This window comes from Orbicella franksi, chromosome 2, assembly GCF_964199315.1.
Source record: "Orbicella franksi chromosome 2, jaOrbFran1.1, whole genome shotgun sequence".
Classification (NCBI taxonomy): domain Eukaryota; kingdom Metazoa; phylum Cnidaria; class Anthozoa; order Scleractinia; family Merulinidae; genus Orbicella; species Orbicella franksi.
In genome coordinates this window covers 27,079,115-27,101,611 of record NC_138146.1, presented here as the reverse complement: position 1 = coordinate 27,101,611, position 22,497 = coordinate 27,079,115, and the positions used below count along the sequence as shown (strand labels likewise).

At 38.0% G+C, this 22,497-nt stretch overlaps 2 protein-coding genes across 2 annotated transcripts; both read right to left on the bottom strand.

The window, feature by feature from the left end:
• Positions 1–5,908: 5,908 nt before the first annotated feature.
• Positions 5,909–12,857, bottom strand: LOC145479008 (uncharacterized). The gene is made up of 5 exons (XM_081457239.1): positions 12,747–12,857; positions 12,287–12,412; positions 11,547–11,582; positions 8,951–9,017; positions 5,909–8,390 (listed from the first exon to the last, which is right to left on the bottom strand). Exons 2-5 carry the CDS (start codon positions 12,386–12,388, stop codon positions 8,077–8,079), a joined length of 519 nt encoding a protein of 172 aa, XP_081313365.1. The 5' UTR covers positions 12,389–12,412; positions 12,747–12,857; the 3' UTR covers positions 5,909–8,076.
• A 160-nt stretch (positions 12,858–13,017) lies between these two features.
• Positions 13,018–20,958, bottom strand: LOC145472313 (uncharacterized). Its single transcript, XM_081454941.1, has 12 exons — positions 20,672–20,958; positions 20,362–20,501; positions 18,717–19,169; positions 17,819–17,881; positions 17,658–17,720; positions 17,244–17,282; positions 16,876–16,917; positions 16,669–16,787; positions 15,870–15,967; positions 14,859–14,941; positions 14,597–14,695; positions 13,018–13,678 (listed from the first exon to the last, which is right to left on the bottom strand). Exons 1-12 carry the CDS (start codon positions 20,956–20,958, stop codon positions 13,452–13,454), a joined length of 1,713 nt encoding a protein of 570 aa, XP_081311067.1. The 3' UTR covers positions 13,018–13,451.
• Between the last annotated feature and the right edge of the window lie 1,539 nt (positions 20,959–22,497).

Here is a 22,497-nt window from a genome sequence, read left to right as displayed (position 1 = left end):
GGAAATTATGATTATTCCTAGTTCAGGTACATGTTGCAAAAGTACTATATATTATTATTATATGGCTGTGTCTCACAAGGACTGGGAACTACCGAATTCACGAATTTGATTGGCTGAAATCGATATTGACTGCGGTCTAGATTTTCCCATCTAGACCGGCGTCTAGACCGGTTTCATTTTGCGTTGAAAAAGTACCAAACTAAAATACAAAAATGTTCACCGTTTTCTTTTGTTTTCTTCTCAATCATTTATGGAAGTGCCAAAAAGCCTGACGACAAAAAAAAAAAAAAGTAAAGAGGACGAGCAAATTTTGGCAGGTTTAAGTTAAGCCCATCTCCGTTTGCAAGCAAACCAGTTCTATTGAACGAATTAAAGTTTTCTTCTTTGCCATACAATAAACATCTTATTAAACGAGCTAAGTCGGTCTGTATGGGAGAATCTTGACCTTGGTCTGTACTCACAACCTCGGTCAAGATTCTCCCATACAGACCTCCTGCTTGGTTAATAAGAACTAATTGATAACCAATCTAACCAAACAAAGAGATCTCACCTTATATGAGATCTCATGTCTCAAAGTGAATTTTTTTTTCCATGATACAAGACTCAACACATAGACTAAATTGTCAATTCTATTTTCTACCTGGTAAGAAATAGGAAATGTTTTAGAAGCACTTTAAGCATTGTAAGCACTAAAGTTTGTGTTGGGGCAGCCTTAATATTCCATCTTGTAGAATTGCTGCCAGTTGCCAGCTTCCTTACATTATTGTGGTGTAAAAATGTGGAGCAACCTAAACAAGGATTATTTGAAGCAAGTGACAGACACTAATATTATTATTGTTTTTAAGAAAGGTATAATAATTAATTATTAATTATGTAAATAAGGATAAATGATACTGGACAAACTTTTCACTACTGTAGGGGTGCTTACCATTTACAAAAACCATCCAGCTGGAAATTTCAGGTATAAACATTAAACAGTTAAATGCGACGTTGTGGGAGAGGGAATCACTATAAAGTATATCCACATCAGCTAGAGAGACTTAAAAGAGCAGGAAAATAGCATCACCTCAAATCACAGCCCATACTTTCCAAAGCTTCCCAAACAGAAGGGTGCAAACCATTTGATTTTCCAACTGGAATTTCCAGTTTTCCCATGTAAATGGTAAGTACCCCTTGTCTCTGTGTTATTTATTTATTTATTTCTGTATTTTACTCAGAGCAAAATTTTTGGAACCACATTTCACCCTTGCTCACCATAGAATCTCCAGTAGCTCAGTGGTTAGAGTTTCTGGCAAGATCATGGAGGGTCATGGGTTCCAAGTTTTCAGTCGATGCTATTTCTGGATCATGTGCACTATAGGTATCTGTGGTTGAGTGTCAGCTGATACCCGCGATTGACCATCGATCAACACTCAATCCACATCTCAATCAACACTTGATCGAGTGTCGATTGAGTGTCAACTGAGGTATTGCTCCAGTGTCAATCAAGTATTGACTGGGGGTTGATCGAGGGTCAACCAACTGGTATTGATTGACTGAAGATGCCTTTAGTAAACCTGATCCCTATTTCAATCATTTATTATTTAATATTAATGCCGAAAAACTACTAATTACAGTTTCTGAATGATGATCAGCATATTCGAGCCACCTGAAAAAGATAGACCACACATACCTATATTACCCTCCCCCCTCCCCTCTTGGGACCAAAATCCTGTTTCATGGGCATGGCTTGAATTTTTTTCTATCCCTAAGAGGTACCGATTCTAAAACAACACTTAAGGTCCTGTCATATTTTTTCGGCTCAACACCCTAAAAGGTACTGCAAAAGACCTCCCTGTGGACCCTAAGTTGTAACAAAACTGGTTTTTGACCCCTAAAACACTGAGCCGCCCCCATCTCCGATGGGTTATTGAGGTTGTTGTTATTTTCTTTTTGCGGGTAACTTTGAATTGATTCAGGTGACGAGAATGGAACTTTTATGCATGAAGTAGACTGTTTTCGTTGTGACTTCAGAACTGCTTGTTTCCTTGTCATGCTCGAATGAATTTTCGTCACATGACATCGTTTTGCATATTAAATGACCGTAGGGGCATTTCCGGTTCCGCTATTTTCAACAAACCAGCTAATGTGGGGGGGGGGGGGGACAGGGGGGTGGAAGCCCGGGAGAATAGGGGGCAGGAGGGGTATGGGAGGCGGGAGAGGAAAGGGCGGGAAGCAGGAGAGAAATGCGAAACGCTAATTTTTTTTAATTCAACAATGCGTTAGAATACTTTCAAAAACAAGAACCCAAAATATATTTGACTTGCATTTAACGTCTTCTCAGTCACTTCTGAGCAAACAAGCAAATGAAAATTTGCCCTTGGGCTGAAAAACAGGCTTACTTCCGGTCAAATAGTAAACCCGTTTACAGTGGTTACGTCATAGGTCATGAAATGTCGAGCGGCATGAGTGCACATGTGTCGCGTAAGCTGTCAAATTGCAAAAAGGTGAGACGAGCAGGCGATCTCAAATCAATGTCGTCCAAGACAATTTTATTAGGTTTCAGTATTTTTCGGTGCGGCAGTGAAAGGTCCGTGCATGGAAGACCTTCTTGGGAGCTTGCTCCTTACGACCGTGAATCAGAACGGACTTCAGAAACAAATCTGAAGAGCCGATGAAAATGGACTGAAATGGTGAAACTCACAGAAGATAAACAAGTAGGTCAAAACTTCATTGAATGAATGAGTTGCCAGTAATCGGATACCCGTGTTTGCGCCAAGAACTCTGGGATCGTCAGGAGGCAAACACTGCTAGTCGCTGGAAGGAAATGTATGACGAAAAGTTGTTTCGAGGTACAAGAAAATGATTTTTGAGAGAGATCAACGCTTTTTCGCCGTCGTTTTTATCGCGAATGGATTTGGGCAATGTTGATATTTGGAATATGTAAGTTTTTGTTTGAATAACCGTGAAATATGTGATAAAACCTACCGATAAACTCCGTTGCTTGCGTGAGGTTTAATTGTGAAATTTACATCGCGTAATGGTCTGAAAATATTACAAAATTAATTAGGTGAAAATCGAGAGGAAATAACCCAGTAAGGCCTTTTAAGTTGTGTACAGGCTACTTTTGGCTTATTTGAAAGCTCAGTCATACAAATAATACCGGAAATAAGCCCGGTCGCGATCATTGTACTGTCTGGGGTTGATTTAATGACAAATGAGTCCGCGTGACTCATGCTGTGTGGCTGCTGTGTTGCTCAAAGCCTTTGTTTTACTTTTACAAGCACGTATTTCAGTGATTTTCCTTTTCTATAACAGATCAAGGGTGGCTCCTTGAATACATCTCTGAGTATTTGTATTTAAAAGTGCCATTTGTGCGTGATTATGCTTTCCAAAGTTTGGTATTGACGGTTGAGTGAAATTGCCCGACACAAAGGGTAGTAGTTCCTTCTGCAATTTTCGATTTCTGTTTTACAGCTTTTTTCTGTCTTTATATTTAACTTCTCGGAGTGTCTTTTCTACCATTTGCTCCGGGTAGCCTCTCGAGATCAGGCGTGTATTGAAATTTTCAATATTCTCTTCAATGTATTTCACAATAAACCTCACGCAAGCAAAAGGGAGTTTAATTTCACTTATTTCACGGTTATTCAAACAAAATCTTACATTTTCCATGTATCAACATTGCCAAAATCCATTTGCGATAAAACAACGGCGAAAAAGCGTTGATCTCTCCCCAAAACCATGTTTTTGGGCGTCAAAACAACTTTTTGCCATACATTTCCTTCTAGCGACTTGCAATGTTTGCCCCCTGACGATCCCAAAGTTCTTTGCGCAAACACGGGTATCCGATTACTGGCAACTCATTCATTGAAACATATGGCAGCGGTAATCTTGTTAAATTATTTAAAAACAAAGGAAATTAAGATGCCTGCCCGTAAAAATCAGACAAATTCTTAATTTCGCGGCAAGAGTCGAAAATTCGATTTCGCTCATATTCTTATGGTAGATAGGCTAGGACATGACAAAAACTACTGGATAGTTTTTTTTGGCAAAATATCCTTTTATTTCAAAGAAATATGCAAATTACCAAATATCATTAAAATCGTCATTTGACGCACCATTTTATTAAACAAGTTTGAGAGCCTCGCATGCAAAACCACATCATTCTTCCGTCTTTAAAACACTCAAATATTTTTGTGCAATGTCTACATGTGTACTGGGTTGATTTTAGGGAATGTTGTGTTGTGTGTTTGGGTGCAAAATAATTAAATTTCGAAGACATGTATTTCATTCACTTAAAAGTACTTCGTGAATATAATTAATTTTCACCAAGTGCGAAACCTTCAAATAGATCAAGCTTCTGGTGGTTGAATCGCAGAAGGATGGTCTACAGATTCCTGTAAAAGTTTCTTTGGGCAAATGATTGTGAGCAACGCGAGAGCTTTTCAAAGTACGTCAAAAATGCAAATATTTGACCACCGTCGTCAAATTTCAATTTACGGGTTAGACGTATATTTTAGCATGGGCCATATGACTTGACCTATGTTAAGCTGAAATAGACACAGAACTGATAATTTCGAAATGTTCTAACCTTATTTGCTGTAAAAAGCAGGTCCAAAGCCGATTTGACGTGTTTCTCTCACCATTCGTCGCACATAAAGCAGATGTTTGCTTTTGTTTACACAAGGTTAACGTCCGATGCACATCACCTACTGTCAACCTATTATTGGTCGAATACTATGAATCTGTGACCATCTTTCTGCGCATATGAACATTACTGCATCTAAGTCTAAAACGGCTGAGTCATTTGTAGATAGTTGCTTGCTTTGCGCTGCACAAAAATATTGTGTTTGATCGATTGCTGACCATTGCTGATAAGCGTGTCGGCACAGCACAATCTTACAGCCGTTATTGTTCGTCACGCAATGCTGTCACGGCATATGCTGCACATTTTGATCTATTTTGTATAGAGTACTCTCAGGATAAGTGAAGCAATTTAATCATTGTTCATCTGTTTTTTCATATATATAATAATATATGTGTGTATTTATTTAATCGTATTCTACAGTGTACGTGGCCTCGGTCCAAATCACGTTTGTTGTACGTTCTGATGTTTCAGACAACAGCTGATAAAGCTAGTGTCTGTACTCCCTAGGATTTTAAGAAAATCGCCATAAAAAAATTATAGATTAATGAAGCAAGAACTAGCTGAAATAAAAATAGGAAATCACAACGTGTCTAATTCGTGAGAAAAACAGACTAAATTTAATTAGTAATTACGTGAGTGAATGGCCCTGGCCATGCCATTTTATTTGGCGTATTTTGTTTGCTTAGCGGCGAGGCATTGGTATGTAACAGAAAATAGAGGACTGTTGTCAATACAGTCCAAAATTATCGTCAGTAAAATATTGTAAATAAAACACCTATTGACCGGTTACCAGGGGTGGGGGGGGGGGGTACTTTGGGAATTTCTGGGTGGGGATGTGCCGCTGGGACCCTGGAACCCTTAGCCTATACCAGAGCTAGTTCAGCTGAATTTTGCTACCCTATACTAGAGTAAACTCCCCAAATCCCCCCATCTATCAACACTGTTGAGGCTGATTTGCCTAAATTTAAACTTACCGATTTGATTTGTTTTATATTTTTGAGTGGCAATTCCTGGTTTCCTTACTCAAGATAAAATCTTCAACCAACCAGTCAGTTTTGTGAAAAATGATACCCTACTCTAGACCCAAACGCTCTGATTTATATACCCTATCCTAGGGTAAACTGCTTGAAAACCATACCCTTCACAGCGGCACATACCTATATCACCCATATATGGCAGTGTCCCCCCCCCCCCGGGACCGGTTACCTCCACGGCCATCATTTGGTCATTCCGATAAGGGTTTCATTATTGTCTTTACCCCTATTAAGCGGCCACCCAAAATTTAAGGGATCAATTTTTGTTTCTGGGCAACCGACCATGATAAAATATGATCGAGTACGAAAAACAATTCGTGCACGATACAATTACATCCACCACGATGATTTTTACATCGAGGTCGATTACTTTTAATCGAGGTGGATTACTTTTAATCGACTTGTTATGGAGGTGGATTACTTTTATCGAGGTGGAGTTCTTTTTATCGAGTTGGATTCCTTTTCATCGAGGTGGATTGTTATGGAGTTCGATAAAAATCGTCTTGTTCAATACGTTTGATTTTCGATAGTAAAAAGAGACTGGTACAGATAACGTGACATCTCACCCGAGGTAGACTGGTGAAGAAACTATTTCTCGTTGTTTGTGAGCCCCTCGTAGAAAGAAAATGGGATCCAGAAATTGTACAGCCGAAATAAGTATTTCCGTTGGACTTTGCCGTGTATGTAACATGGGCCTCATTCGTTTGAGCTCGAACTTGAAGTAAGTTTCGTTGGGAAAATTTACCAGTAAGGGTCTGGCAGCAAGTATAGATAAAATGTAAATTAATATGTGTAAGTACTTATTCGGCTCAGCTTTAAAAGTAACGGTCATGTATATTCTCCTCTTTAAATAATGTATATATTTAAAATTCTTAAAAGTATGTTGTAGTTAAGAATTAAATTGTTCAAATGTAAAGAGAATAAGACTAGGTAAGGAACTGCCTCTTTTGATACTTTGCAGACAACATATTCGGGTTTTTATTCTTGTGCAAAGGCAGAGTCTGTGCTGGTGTGTAATTAAATTTCAAGCTTACTATAAGGTTTTTGCAAGTTCAAGTAAGCTTAAGCTTTTTTTGGGAAAATCTTCATGATAGTATGTTATATGCAGGTTGCAACTCTCTGTAAAATGGGGCATAAAACAATAATAATTTGTCAGGTATTGTCCTGGGTCAAAAAGAAGACTTGCAGTGAGGCATGGCATTGTCATCTTCCCATCCACCTACCCTCCCTGCCACTCCAGAGTAGCTAGCGACAAGTGTACAAAAAAAGTCACACAATAACAAGTACATGCAACGGTTCATATCTGCTGAGAACGTTTATTGCCAACATATACTTATCAGTAAAAATATTAAGTTAGAAATTTAAAAAAAGGCTACTAACAACAAAGTCTCTTACCTAGAGATAATCAGAGATAGAAATCACTCATCCGGAAAAAAATATTTCTCATAATTGATAAAGTTATAATGAAATAAATTACTTGCAGCTTTTCTGACTTTAACTAGCTATGTTCAGTTGCAACAAATATCAGTTAATTACATTCCTATTTCAAAACATGGTTAAACTAGATAATGAAAACTACATATGTTCTATATTCATCAGGTTAATTGAAATAACTCCATGAATTACAACTCATTGCAATTTAAAAAAAGTGAATTTAAATCAGTTACCTGCATCTTTTATTACTTTAACTATAACTTGCACATTGTGTTCAGGTGCAACAAATGTTAACAAATAATATACAATGAAGACAAATTATTAAAATGAAGTAATTAATTATTAAATTGAAGTCTATGACAGTTTTCATTTGAGTGTAAAAAAAAAAAACCAAACTAAACACCCTGGCGGATCATAAAGGAGGCAGACAATGTAGTAATTCCAAACCAATACATGTACATGTAACTAAAAGGAAAAGGTGAAGAAATTAGGATTATGAGCAACTACTATCAACCTTTGCTTTTGTTTCTACATTTACAGCACATAAGACTTGATCAAAGAAAGAAACAAACATAAAATTAACTTACTTAAACGTATCTCTAACTATACACAACTAGATTTTCATTGCTGAAGTACACAAACCATGCACTTAGTACTTAGTACTACTTATTACTTTTTTTTACTCCTAAACTAATCATTCAAGAACACTGGACATGCCCTTCCACATGTACACTTGCTTTTTCACAATATAAATTACTGGCAGCTTTTATAATTTTACAATTCCAACGTTCAATTGCAATATATGTCTCCAAGCTACTTTCCTTTATCTTAACAGTGATATACTTAATAATAAACCACCTAGATAACTATGTAATTGTTTATAATTAATCACTCAAGAAATATAACTCATTGCAATTAAAAAAAAGGTGAAATTAAATTAATTACCCACAGCTTTTGTAACATTAGGTATAATTTTTTTTTTTAATCAGCTTTTAAAAGCTTTGCCTTTTTTCTTTCTGCAGTTGTTCTCCTGTCCTTTTTTCGTTTCCTTTTTCTGCTCTTCTCTTCCTTATATTCCTCTTTCTCTAGGACTTTTTCGTTTTCTCCTTCAGTTTCTTCCATTTCTTCTTCTATTCCTTTTTCTGTTTCTCCTTCCTTTTTTGCTTCTTCCGTTTGTTCTTCCTCCTTTTCTATTTCTTGTTCGTCTGTTTCTTTTTCTTCTTTTTCTTTGTCCTTGTCTCCATTTTCTCTTTCTCTTTCCTGTGCTTTCTCCTCGATTCCTTTTTGAGGCTCATCTGTTATAAAAATGTACAATTTTTTGTTAGTCCATTCACTTCTTCTCTTTTTGTTATTTTCTATTTTTAGCCTTCCAATGTTATTAATGTAATGTCATTATTTGCCGATTATGATCAGATAAACATGATTTATGATTGGCTTGGGAATTTTTAAGTCAGCCTTTGTTAGTTCACCGACTGTATTCTGAGGTATGCTATCATTTTTCTTAGCTCAACTCTAGCCTTCAGTATAGATTAACCTTGGATTTAATAGGTTCTATTTACAGTTTTGTATATGTTGTAGTTAAAAATTAAATTCAGGTAAAAATTAAATTCCTTTGTCTCTTAACCACACTTATTCATTGAGTATGGATAATTAGGGTTAGAAGACAAAGAATTCTGTATCGTAAAAAGAATCCTTTGAGTCCCAGCAGCAGATAGTCAGGTCAGGAAGAAGTCGAATGGGTGAAAGTGATGTGAAGGTAAGTTTTCACGAACGATTGCACCCATTTGACTTCCTCCTGACTTGGCCATCTGCTCCTGGGTCTCTGAGAATGCATAAAGAGTTGATTTTTACTTACCCAGTAGTGTAGCAGATAGTGTTACATCTTGTAATTCACCTTGAGGGAAATTTCCTCTGAAGGAGACCTGCAAGTCAAGGTAAGGAAGGGAAGTGTGCTGTTCAAAGGAGTCACGGATAACTTGTTTCAATGATGGAATACAATATGTTGTAACCATCACTGAAACAAAGTTAGCCATTTTTTTCCATTTGAGCAGCCCACCTCCCTTAAGATGCCTACAGTTGCCTATTGACACTGTAACCACTGAAATCACTATTAACCACTGTCAGTGTTGGGGTAGCCTTTTTCTGTCATTGTCACTGTTAGTGTTAATCGTTCCGTTATTGTTACTTTTTCTGTTGTTGTTGATGCTTGTGTTGATGCAGTTAACGTTGATGTTTTAAGTGTTAATAATATTGTTACTGTTAGTGTTAGTGTTTCTTTAAGTGTTAGTGTTAGTGTTAGTGTTTCTGTAAGTGTTAGTGTTAATGTAATTGTTATTGTTAATAATAGTGTCAGTGTTAGTGTTTCTGTTAGTATTTCTGTAAGTGTTAGTGTTAGTGTTAGTGCTAATTGCTAGTGTTAGGGTGTTAGTGTTAGTGCTAATTGGTAGTGTTAGGGTGTTAGTGTTGGTGTTAGTGGGTGTTCTGGTCAAGTTGGTCTGTCTCAAGTGTCAATGCTCTAGAAGAGCCTTGTCCCAAGGGATCCGGTCAAATTAGTCTGTCCCAAGTGTCGATGGTCTGGAGGAGCCTCGTCCCAAGGGAACCAGTCAAATTGGTCTGTCCCAAGTGTCGATGCTCTGGAGGAGCCTCGTCCCAAGGGAACCAGTCAAGTTGGTCTGTCCCAAGTGTCGATGCTCTGGAGGAGCCTCGTCCCAAGGGAACCAGTCAAGTTGGTCTGTCCCAAGTGTCGATGCTCTAAAAGAGCCTCGTCCCAAGGGAACCAGTCAAATTGGTCTGTCCCAAGTGTCGATGCTCTAAAAGAGCCTCGTCCCAAGGGAACCAGTCAAATTGGTCTGTCCCAAGTGTCGATGCTCTAAAAGAGCCTCGTCCCAAGGGAACCAGTCAAGTTGGTCTGTCCCAAGTGTCAATGCTCTAAAAGAGCCTCGTCCCAAGGGAACCAGTCAAATTGGTCTGTCCCAAGTGTCAATGCTCTAAAAGAGCCTCATCCCAAGGGAACCAGTCAAGTTGGTCTGTCTCAAGTGGCGATGCTCTAAAAGAGCCTCGTCCCAAGGGAACCAGTCAGGTTGGTCTGTCCCAAGTGTCGATACTCCAAAAGAGCCTCGTCCCAAGGGAACCAGTCAGGTTGGTCTGTCCCAAGTGTCGATGCTCCAAAAGAGCCTCGTCCCAAGGGAACCAGTCAGGTTGGTCTGTCCCAAGTGAAAAGCCCCGTCTCTGGGTAGTTGGTAGTGTCAGTCTTCCCCCAAGTATCAGGGCTCTAGAAGGGCCTCGTCCCTGGAGAGTTGGTAGTGTCAGTTTTCCCCCAAGTATCGGGGCTCTTGAAGAGACCTCGTCCCAAGGAAACCATTCAAGTTGGTCTGTCCCAAGTGTCAATGCTCTAGAAGAGCCTCGTCCCAAGGGAACCAGTCAAGTTGGTCTGTCCCAAGTGTCAATGCTCTAGAAGAGCCTCGTCCCAAGGGAACCAGTCAAGTTTGTCTGTCCCAAGTGTCGATGGTCTGGAGGAGCCTCGTCCCAAGGGAACCAGTCAAGTTGGTCTGTCCCAAGTGTCGATGCTCTAAAAGAGCCTCGTCCCAAGGGAACCAGTCAAATTGGTCTGTCCCAAGTGTCAATGCTCTAAAAGGGCTCGTCCCAAGGGAACCAGTCAAGTTGGTCTGTCTCAAGTGGCGATGCTCTAAAAGAGCCTCGTCCCAAGGGAACCAGTCAGGTTGGTCTGTCCCAAGTGTCGATACTCCAAAAGAGCCTCATCCCAAGGGAACCAGTCAGGTTGGTCTGTCCCAAGTGTCGATACTCCAAAAGAGCCTCGTCCCAAGGGAACCAGTCAGGTTGGTCTGTCCCAAGTGTCGATGCTCCAAAAGAGCCTTGTCCCAAGGGAACCAGTCAGGTTGGTCTGTCCCAAGTGAAAAGCCCCGTCTCTGGATAGTTGGTAGTGTCAGTCTTCCCCCAAGTATCAGAGCTCTAGAAGGGCCTCGTCCCTGGAGAGTTGGTAGTGTCAGTCTTCCCCCAAGTATCGGGGCTCTAGAAGGGCCTCGTCCCTGTAGAGTTAGTAGTGTCAGTCTTCCCCAAGTATCTTAGCTCTAGAAAAGTCCCGTCGGTGGAGAATTAGTAGTTTCGGTCTTCCCTCAAATATCAGGGCTCTAGAAGGGCCGTGTCCCTGGAGAGTTAGTAGTGTCAGTCTACCCCAAGTATCGGGCTATAGAAAAGTCCTGTCCCTGGAGAGTTAGTAGTGTCAGTCTTCCTTGAGTTTCATGGCTGGGAAGGGTTTTGTGGCACTGAGGACAAGAAATTAATCCCAATTTTTACATTGTAGCATGCTTAACTCGTAGCCTCACTAAAAAAGATTTTTGGATGTATGTCCTTATTCATGTTATGTTAATGTCGTTTTAGTTTTACCTGGTGTCATAATCACAGTTATTACTCATTTATGAAATTTTCCCTACCTCACAATTTAAAAGTGTCTTGACTTCTGCCTCTTCCTGGAAAATGTTGAGAAATATGAGATAAGTACAGAGTATGGAACCTTTGTAATGATATCTCAGGTTATGTTCTATCAAGATTATTCTGGAATTCTTAAGAGTAGGTGCACTCAAATATGCACATGTCAGATTCTATATTCAAATTTTATTATTAATGCATTCGTATGTTTGAAACTTGCCAGGGGTGCTCATTGAAATATCCCCTATTTAACTTTTTTGTCACATAATCCGATTCAAACACTAAAAGTAACACCACAACAATTTGCTATTAATTAATTAATTAATTAGTACAAAATCATATAATTATTTGACAGTCATTTCTCAATCTCATCTCACGAATGTATGATCATGTTACAGTTCCTGATGAGATCAGTTATGTATCAGCTTTTTAATTGTCAAATGGAATATTGGATTAAGACCCAGATAACTTGAAACCCTGCTAACTCGAACTGATTTTCACTTCCGTTCAGATTTCAAGTTATCAGGGTTGCACTGTATTTTTATTTTGATACTTGCATTCTTTCCTAAATTTATAGGTGACTATCATACTTCACACTTGGGTTGCACAATGAGTGCAAGATGGCTGATAAATTACAGTACAGAACCTCACATTGGTATGTCAGTGTTCAATCACCATTTCTTAAGTTCTCTGTTGGATAACATGTAACTTAGATTTTTGACATAATGCTAGAGAATCTACTTACTCTTCCATAAACATCGAGGACCTCATGTCCCTCTATGGGGTCCAAGTGCAACACCACTTTGTTTCGCCGTTGCAGGGTAAAGTGGAGTGGCATGCATCCCATACCCCCTGCCCAGTCATATACTTCCTGTTATTCACATAGACAAAAGTAAAATCTTCTCAAAACCTGTCAGGTACAGGCCAAATATTAAGACAAAAGAACAAATAAGAGAGGAAAAGGTCTAGGGAGGAGATAGTTAAATGTTGTTGGTATGTGGTAATTATGCTTGCAGGGTTATGCCTCGCTCAAGTTTAGATATGCTTAGTTAAGTATTGTATAAGCATACTAGGTAAAATTAAATATAATAACAAGTATGAAATGAGTGAGTGAGTATGAGTGCCAGCTCCTAATTACATGTTTTACAGACCACCAATGGCTTCCTTTGGTTACACATAATTTTAATGTAGAGTATTGTATAAACCTGAAACAGAGCTGTTTCCTTGAACTTCCGCCTTGCTTTTATTTCACCAAAGCGAAGGGCAATAACAATGCCTTCTTTGGGCTCTGGAGCCACACGTTTTCTTCTTTCCTCTCTTATTTAGACAGACGAAAACAATTAAAATAATGTTTTTCATTAATTATTTCCCTTATTAATCGTTGCCAGCCTATTAAGTTACACATGTAATTTCCATATGTACATTATTGTGAGTTAAATAAAATACACTCTTCAATAGACAGTATCTGTTGTTTGAAAACTTACAATCACTTCTGTTTGAGACAGTTTTTGCAGCTCTTTGTCATCTTTCTCTGTTTTGTTCTCCTGCTGCACTTCATGCTCATGCTCCTGTGTTTGACCAACAGACATTATTTGTTTGTAATAAATACTAAAGAGACAAATTTAAAGCCCAATGATAAATGATAAAGATGAAATTTTCATTATGCCATGGGCAAGGGATTAAGAGAAAATCTGAGTCCCCAATGGGAATAGATGCCATGAACTCTCAGATACCTCTGAGCTAGGAGACACTTGTGGAGAGCTGGGCAATTTTACTGGGTTGGTATGTGGCATGCGTCCTGTATACATTGCTGATCATAGCAGTATCTGGGAGGCCATGGGTTTGATTCCCTTCAGGGACATAATGAACATTTCATGTTTATCATTAAAATTGTTGTATTTATTGCCATGTCACTGGAGTAGAATTGAGTTTTTAAATCTGCAGCACTCTGCATCTTTCCTTTTGTCGTGCTTTAAAGGTGTTTTAAAGTCCACTAAGTAAAACATTTTTTCTTCAATAACTGGTAGCATTTGTTGTTTGAATACTAACTTTGTCTGATGACTGATCAGTTCCCTCACATGCTGCAAGCTGGCGCTCTTGCTCGCGTCTCTCCTCATGCCATCTTGCAAGTTTTGCTCTAAGTATAGAAATTTACACCAAATTTGCCTTAATCATGCATGAAATGAGTGCTCAATGATTAGACTGTTATTTATGATTGGTTGTTAAATATGGTGTCTGTGATATGTAAGTTACACTACATAATAATTCAAGAAAGCAATGAAATTACCTCTCTAATGCAAGCAATTCAATCATAAAGGTTGCTCGCTCACATATGCTCATTGTTGAATGGGACAGCCAATCATAGTCGTCCATATCTGATGCTGCAATTGATTTACAAATAAACAACATGAAAGGTTTATATATTTTTAACTATTACTCCTTGCAAGCCTACTTTGGAAAATGTCTGTTGGAAGATAGAAGATTTCTGATTTTTTCTAAAACTCATTCATACTCTCTGAAAAAAAAAAACGTTTTAAATCTAAGACGTAACCTCAAAATAGTAAAATTATTAACAGGGCTTTTCAGGACCAATGTTAACAAACACAGTTAAAAGAAACAGTCCTTTTTTATAAAGGCTGTATACTGGCAGGGAAAAGCTCAATTCAAAAAAAATGTTTTAATAATCTTCTTACAGCATTTTATCTTTTAAAGATATGTTCTTTTAATAAAGATATGTTACTCATACACTTTCAAACCCATTAAAGGCTCTGAACAAAAGCAGTGTTAACTCCAAACTGTTAGCCAGCTTACATTGTAGTAGCCCATTTCAATATGTAAAATACCACATAGGCACCAAACAAAACCTTTTGAAAAGCTTTTCGCTGGGGAACAAATAAATCACAAATGGGTTGGGGGTACACAATATGTAAGTTATACTTTAAAAATGCAGATCAATACAAAACAATTTTGGAAAATTATTTATCAGGTAACAAAATGAGGGTGGTTAAGTTTTCAGAGCAAACCATACTGATTTCAATGTCAAAAATTGTGTCACCTTCAATCCGCTCAATGAAGGTGAGATTTCTTCCGGCTGATGGAGTTAAAAATATCAACTGGTCCACATCATTACTTCTGTTCCCATACAATTTGAGTGCTGTTTAATTAAAAAGGACAAGGAAGTGTTAGGATAAGCAGAAAAGCAGTTTCATTAACAGAACTTGCTATCACACTTTTGAGATGTCATACAAATACAATTTGGCTTACTGTTAAAAGGGTTTCAGGAAATTCCTTGTTAACTATGTTTATGTTTAACCAACCTTCTTGGCCATCTTTGGATGTTGTTTCCGCAATCCAGAAGAGCCAACCTTCCTGGCATTGCCCAAGTACCCTCTGAAAAACCCTTGACAAAATGATAACAGCTGAGTTAGTTTTAAAAAGTGTGCATATACAGTAAAATTTAAAATTTATTATTATATAAGTTGGTTGTTCCGTTGGTTGATCGGTCGATCCTTCTTTCCTTCCTTGGGTCGTAAACTTTTGCTTGTATTTCCGCTGACGAAGAGAAAAATGTGGTCGAATGAAATGTGTTTAATAACATGATGCATGCAATGCATGAATGTCGAGCAAAATAATAAATTATTATAAATGGAAAGCACTTATTAACTTCTTGGGGGAAAAAGAAAGAAATATCACATCAGAGGGAAAAGAAAAAGAAAAAGAAAAAATTTGTGCGTTTGCACGCCCGAGTCCTGAGGTTTAAATACATGTAAGGGACAAATGTAAAAAAAAAATTTTTTTTGCAACAAAGCCAAAACATTTTCATCTTTCTGCATATACTCATGCATGTACTTCATCGTGCAAAATAGTCATAGCCTAAAGGCCTTTGATTTCTTTGTGCAATTATTTACTGATCCTAAATTCAGTGCTGAGCATGGCCAAAGAAAGTTTTTTGTTCAGGAAATTTTTCATGAATTTATATTGATGCACACCTTTACATAATATTGATTATTGCTCCAGAATTCACACCTTCATGCAGTAACAAAAAGGAAAGACAGTTTAATGTTGTCCTATGGTTTATTAGTACTCAGAAAAAAGTCCAGATAATGGACTTCAGACTTGTAACGGATACCTTGTAGATTTTATTTTTTCAGAATTTTTCTTTACTCCTTCCTCCAAAAAAAATATGTTTTTTTTTCCATGGGAAATGGTGGACAAATCATAATGTTGATTTCTTTTGAAATTACATTAAGCTGTATTATTTTGCAATCAAATATCTGGTTGAATTAACAACAAACAGTACAATAATACTATACAATGTACATCCAAACCTCAACGTTGCCTCATTCAATTTCCCATGCAAAGTTGTATTGGGGCGCAGTAATAGTGCCACTACAGGTTTTTTATCCTCACGAGCCTGCCAGCATAGCTACATGTATTTGTAAATCCAGAACAAGAACAAGTTTAACTATGCAATAATCACAATTTTAAATTGGGGGCTCACGGTTTCAACATTAAAACCCCCACATAAATCGCCCACTTTCTAGCACAGGATTTTAGTCATTTCCCGCACGTATTTCTTGTAGGTGTTTTGTTGTTCACACCCTAATTGGAACGTTATTTGTACTACAAAGCTCTAGTATAAAATAAGTTCCATTTATGTATCTTGTAGTTTTATCCTGATGAAGTCTCAGTAGCATACGAAGCCGGTCGATTAATAAACTCAGTTATACAAGGCAAGTTGCTGTGTGCTGCTCTTAAGTTTTTTTATTTAAAAAAGAAAGCAAATAGATTAATTAAAGATTGACTGACCGACTGACAGATTGACTATAACAGCAACAATATACATGTATCTTTATTGCTTCTAATTCTCCAAAGGGAGACGTTGGTCTGATTGAATGAATGAATGAATGAAAGAATGAGTGAGCGAGCGAGCAAGCGGGCAGGTGGGCGGTCAGGTGGGGGGAGGGGGTGAGTGATTGAGTGAGTGAATAAATGGAAGACAGATGAATTTTCCACCATCATTGCCCGAATGTCATTTTTGAACTTGAACTTTATTACGATAATCCAAGTTCAGGTTAATCCTGATAGCCCAATAAAAAGTGTTTGTCAAAATGTGCTCTCATTTACCTCTTCAAAACTGTGGTTTAAAAAAGATGGTAACCGTTCCTGAACATTGACACAGGATGCCTGAACAGCGGATTCGCATCTAAACACTTCATTCACGCGACACTCTCTACTGGAGACCCCTAAAAACAAACATTACATTTTGCATTATTTGAAAATGTGATAGAAAACCATTATGGAAAAAATGTTTGTTGTGGTTATGTTATGTACCTCCTAAGCCATGTGGAGACATGTCCATTGTAAATGCCCCAACTGTAAAAAAAAGGCAGTGCAAAAAAAATGTGCCATACAAAAATTTTTATTAGCATAAAGTATTAAATTACACACATCATCATCATCATTATTACCAGCAATATGTTATTATTATTATTATTATTATTATTAATGTACAATTTTTTGGCTTGAGAACAGCTAGGCAAAACTTGTTACAAAAATGAACTATGTATACAGAACATGACTTAAAGGCCCAAGAAACTATGACATCACAGAGAACCCAACGAAACATGTTCAAACTGCAGAAAAATTAATTGGTCTCAACTGACTGCAGCAAATATTTAAGATAAAAACACTGTACTTACCATTTATACCAACTCCGTGGAAAGGCTTGCCACTTATCCCTGGGTGTAAAGGAGAGATTATTGCAACTATGAAGACCGTACTGTGCCACTGTTCAGTTATTGCAAAAAGTAAAAAGGTAACTGTAATTGAAATACTGTAGCTGTCCTTCTAAAATGGGATATTGATCCCTTCTTGTGGCAATGTGTGACCTTGGATACTGGTTCTTTTTTCTTGACAGCTTTGGACATTTCATGTCTACAATTGTCAGTTAAATTAGCCATACACAGTGTTCAGCAGATTTCATTTGAACTTTCAATTTGTGCTGATTAGCTCTTTATTAGCTCTTTCATAAGCTCTCTATACATTTGAAACGAAATCAATAAAGATGAAGAATAAAACTGTATAAAATTACTTTTAAAATCTTTAGATTTTACCTGAAGTAGTACGGGTAGATGATGTTTGCCTTGCACGTCTGATGAATGATTTTCTTGTTGGCACTTAAATGCAAATGATAAGTGACATCATTATCAGGGCTTCTTTCATTGTATCATTCTAAGGTCATAAATTATTGCTATGGATACAGAGTTGTTCTTACCTTGCACAGTGTTTACAATCACTAAATCATCATCTTCGAAAGGACTTTGAAATAGATCAGTGTCTGTGGGAGTTCAGCATGCAAACAATGCATTAATTTTTATTTAATGTATTTTTAATTAGTTACAGTTAATTCGATCAATTTCCCTGAACCTATTTGGATTGTCTTTTGTTGCTGTTATTAAGGATTATGCAGTATAGTCCTGTTTCTCAAACCTCCAGGGGAAAAAACCCACCACAAAAACACTAGCATGAAAATATATAATGATTCATGATTGTCTGCAAGTGGCCCATCAGGCTGGAGCTTATCCTGGTTTCCGTGGCATGAAACAACTAGCAGTATTTCTATTCCCCCCTGGATGGGATGCTAGTCCATCACAGGGTTACCCCCAGCAGTAAATTTGCCGATACCCAAGAGCACAACAACCTGGCACAGGGTTGCAAATTTTTTATTGGTGACTGCTACAGCAGTGGTCTTGAACAAGGGGTTTGGTTTTTAGTTATGGGTAGATTTGTAGTCAAAGTATAAGAACTGGAAAAGGTTGTCAGCAACCTTAAAGCAGTGAAATGGGTAGGGGGATAATTCATTGTATTACTTTGTATTACATGCAGCTCGCATAGTTAGTAATAACAACTATTATTTTGTTTTTACTCTGGTGTTTGTGTTCCACGCACTTATACTAATTATGTAAAGTAAGCACTATGGCACAAAATCTGACATTTTTTATTTTATGGGCTGTGTGTACTCTTAGTGTTGCAAGTAACACCTGAAATTTACTAGCAGGCTCCTAAAAGTGAGATTTTTTCCTTTTGAGCACTTTTACACATTACAACGTTATTGCACACGAACCTTAAGATAATTGCTTTAATAAAATTTTATTTTGAATCATTTCACTTACATTCACTTCTTCTAGGTGACTGGTCAACCCGGACAGGTGTGCTGGCCAAAGGGGCAAGAACTGATGATGGAAGGGGCGATGAAGAGGGTGATGTAATGGCAGCAGGTGTTGCGTAGGTGACTTGTGTAGCAGTTGAAACAGTTGTGTTGGCAGCGATGGCACTGGTGACAGGTGTAGTGGTTGAAGCAGTTGCGTTGGCAGGGATGGCACTGGTGACTGGTGTAGTGGTTGAAGCAGTTGTGTTGGCAGGGATGGCACTGGTGACTGGTGTAGTGGTTGAAGCAATAGTGATGGCAGGGATTGTACTAATGACTGGTGTAGCAGTCGAAGCAGTAATGATTGCAGAGATATCACTGGTGACTGGACTAGGGGTTGGAGCAGTAGTGATGGCAGGGTTTGAAGTGGTCACAGTCTGACCTCGTGTCAAAGTGTTGTTATTGCGGCGCGGTCTGTCTGTAAAGGAGAAGAATGCAGCTTAATATTATTATTGGAAAGCACATCTGCACATAATAATAATCTTTATTGAGGAAACCTTTTCACATACATGTGGTTTTCGAAAAGGTCCTCAAAGATTAATACTAATTAGTCTAACTAAAAATATGAAATTTATAAAACACTTAAGTTAAATTTAAAATCTGTCTCTTAACCATGGAACTTTGTACTGGTCTTACTAGTCCATGGCACAAATTACATACGCATGTACTAGTGCCTTGTACAGTACAAGCCTATATATATAAAAAACCACAGAAACAAATTGAAAATGTAATGTTAAAAATCTGATGTTTAATTAATCTGCAAGCAAGCCAGAGTGAAATACAGGCTAGCTTCATTTTGTTCTGTGGTTACTTTTCTGGCAGACAACCCAACAGACATACGGACAAGCTATGCAGACTACTCGGTACTCCGTTAAGTGTTAAAAACAAATTATAAAAATGGAATTGAAGTACAGTGAAGTAAGATTACTTTTCTATGTCCTATTGAACATTATTTTCTATTTTTTTTTTTCTATTTTACAGTCAGATTATTATTTCATTGGTAAAATCAATGTACTAATGAATTTCCAGGTTACATCAATAAAGATATTACCGGTTAATTATTCATTCGTTGCTGGTACTGAGAAAGTCTTTTTAAATTTCGCCTTTTTTCTGATGAAATGTAATTGTAATGAGTTTATGTAATGTGATGTAATGTATTGAATTGTATGTCTTGTAAATTGTTTGCAGGCCCCCATTTAAACCAGCCTACGCTGAATTGGGTGGCCTGTTGAAATATTGCATATAAATAAATAAATAAATAAATAAATAAATAAATATCTGGTGGTATTTAGGGTGTATTTTATATTTTTAAATTGTGTTCGATTTAGTTCGATTGGGTTCGATTAGATTCGGAAATCGAACTCTGTCACACAACCCAATCGTTCGACTAAGTTCGATTGAGTTCGACTACCGAACAGTGGGAAATAGGTGAGTAAGTCCGATTGATCTCGAGACAACAATTTCGGGCATACGACAAAATGAAATTTGGCAGTTATACGAGCGACCAAAAACTAAAAACGCGCGGGTGGCAAAGCTTTGAGAGGCGCGGCTAAAGAGGCCTCGCCGCGCGCGCGCGCTTTTCTCCCCAAATTAAAGGCTAAGTTACTCACCTTTTTTACGTTTCCAGTGCATGAAAACTTTTTTCTTTTTGCTCCCACCGAATAGATCCAATATCTTGTCGCCACTAGGCACTCCCACGTGGACGACTTTCATAGCCTCTCCTTTTGTGTACGATGAAATGAATCTCAAACTGTTGAAAGGAAATAAACATAAACTTTCTGGCTGTTCGAGCATGTATTGCTATACAGCAAATAACTGTTGAATACAGTGATCAATAGATAGAGATTTACTAGTAAACAATCTAGGCCTGATTTGTAACAATAGTTATTATTGGATTTCCAGTTCAAAGTGATCACTCACCAAGATAGGTCTAAACCCGCTAAGGTTGGAAAGGCGGCAACCAAGCTGTCTGTTATGGTGGACGCCGACTCGCTTCTTCTAAAACCAACATCTTTTACTCTGCCAGCGTCAACCAGCTTTTTGAAAGCTGTTTTCCTGGGGACTGTTTGAATCCTTTTAGGCAGATGAATAAAAGTCCGCGTCAACGCTCGACCGGCGTGGAGAGGCGGATCGGCAACGTTCTGGACGTCAGAATCGCTCTCACTGGAGCTCTCACTACTCGAGCGATCACTGTTATCATTACCCATCATGGAAAAAATAAATGAACTTGTCAGCGACCAGAGGGTTTGTGTCTTGCTGAATGCAACGACGCTAACTTACGAAAGACGCTTATTTCGCGGCGTCACAAAGTAACTTGATACTACGTTATAACTTGTAAGGGGCGGTACGCTCTAAAGACACTGACAATGGTACCATATAATTTGTGTTACGAGAGGTGGCAAAAATAGGATAATTTTCATGACTTTTACTGCCAGTCACAATGACAAAATCTGAGGATTTTTTAAAACAAATCGTTTCTGTGATCTCCGCTGTCGTCAAACGAAGCGAAGTTGTATTAAATACCGGGCGGTGCTTAATTTGAAACGACAGAAGAGGTGTCACAATTTTTCTCAACTTCAACTTTGGGTGCTCTTTTTTTTCGCGGCAATAGGAAACAGGAATAAAAAAACGCTTGATCGCAGTATATTCTCGGGCACTCTGCGTTGTGTCTTCAGAACCAGTTTTCTCCTATCGCAATGGGGTCATTTGGGGAGGTATACAGAGGGTTTTTGTGTGAAGCCTGATAAATGAAAAGAACGGAAATCGCAAGGTGGTGCGTGATTACTGGGCGAGTTCCCGATTTCTAGGCGCGTGACGTAATTCACCTGTTAGATTTCAAGGATAAGTAAGGCTTTCTCTGGGCTATAACAATACCATTAGATAGAAAAATACAGTCCTTATAAATAAAACAGAGTATTAATTGAGGTCAAACAATGAATTTTCTCTATTTATGTACGTCCAAATGTAATCAATATGACAATTCGGCGATATGGCAAGAAATCTGATCGACTTCTTTGAATGGAAGTGAAATTTGCATCACAAAAGAGCTGAGGTGCGACAGTGATTCGGCGAACGTGTATTGTAGCTCGTTAGACCGACTGGAGTCTTCAACCTGAACATTGCAAAATCCGCTTTTGATCAGTATTGGAAATTCGTGCTTGGCATTACGATATGAATTTGAATTTGTTTATTGATTTGGAAAGAGGACCGCGATCTGCTTTGGTTCGATGGCTCCAAAGGCGACGTTTGATAGCAGATCCTCTTTGGTGTGCGCAGTGTAATATCGCGATGGAATTAACCGAGAGAAATGGCGAACATGTAGACGGGTTTCTTTGGTGAGTACAGAGTTGCATCTACTGAATCAGTGCGATTCACGTGAAATCTAAGGTAGTCTACTATAAAATTGCTTATACACGAAACGAACGCTACACTTGAACAAGAAATAATGACGCGCCTTCAAAGTTATGCTAACTGTTTTAGCCAATAGAGAAAACAGAAAATTTCCATCATTCTTACTTGTTCTTCGAACCTTTTTTCTCTATGCTGGCGTAACTAGAATTAAAATTAGAATTAAAAATCTGAAACCCTGAGAAGAAAAAATGTAGAGTCTCGATCATGCAAACATATCATGAGCCCTTGTATTCGTAGAATCACCATTTCTCGGGCCATTTAAAAAAGGAATTTCTAGCATAAATGGCCACATCCGTTAAATAATTCCCAAAACAATTGATGTCGTACCTCTAAAA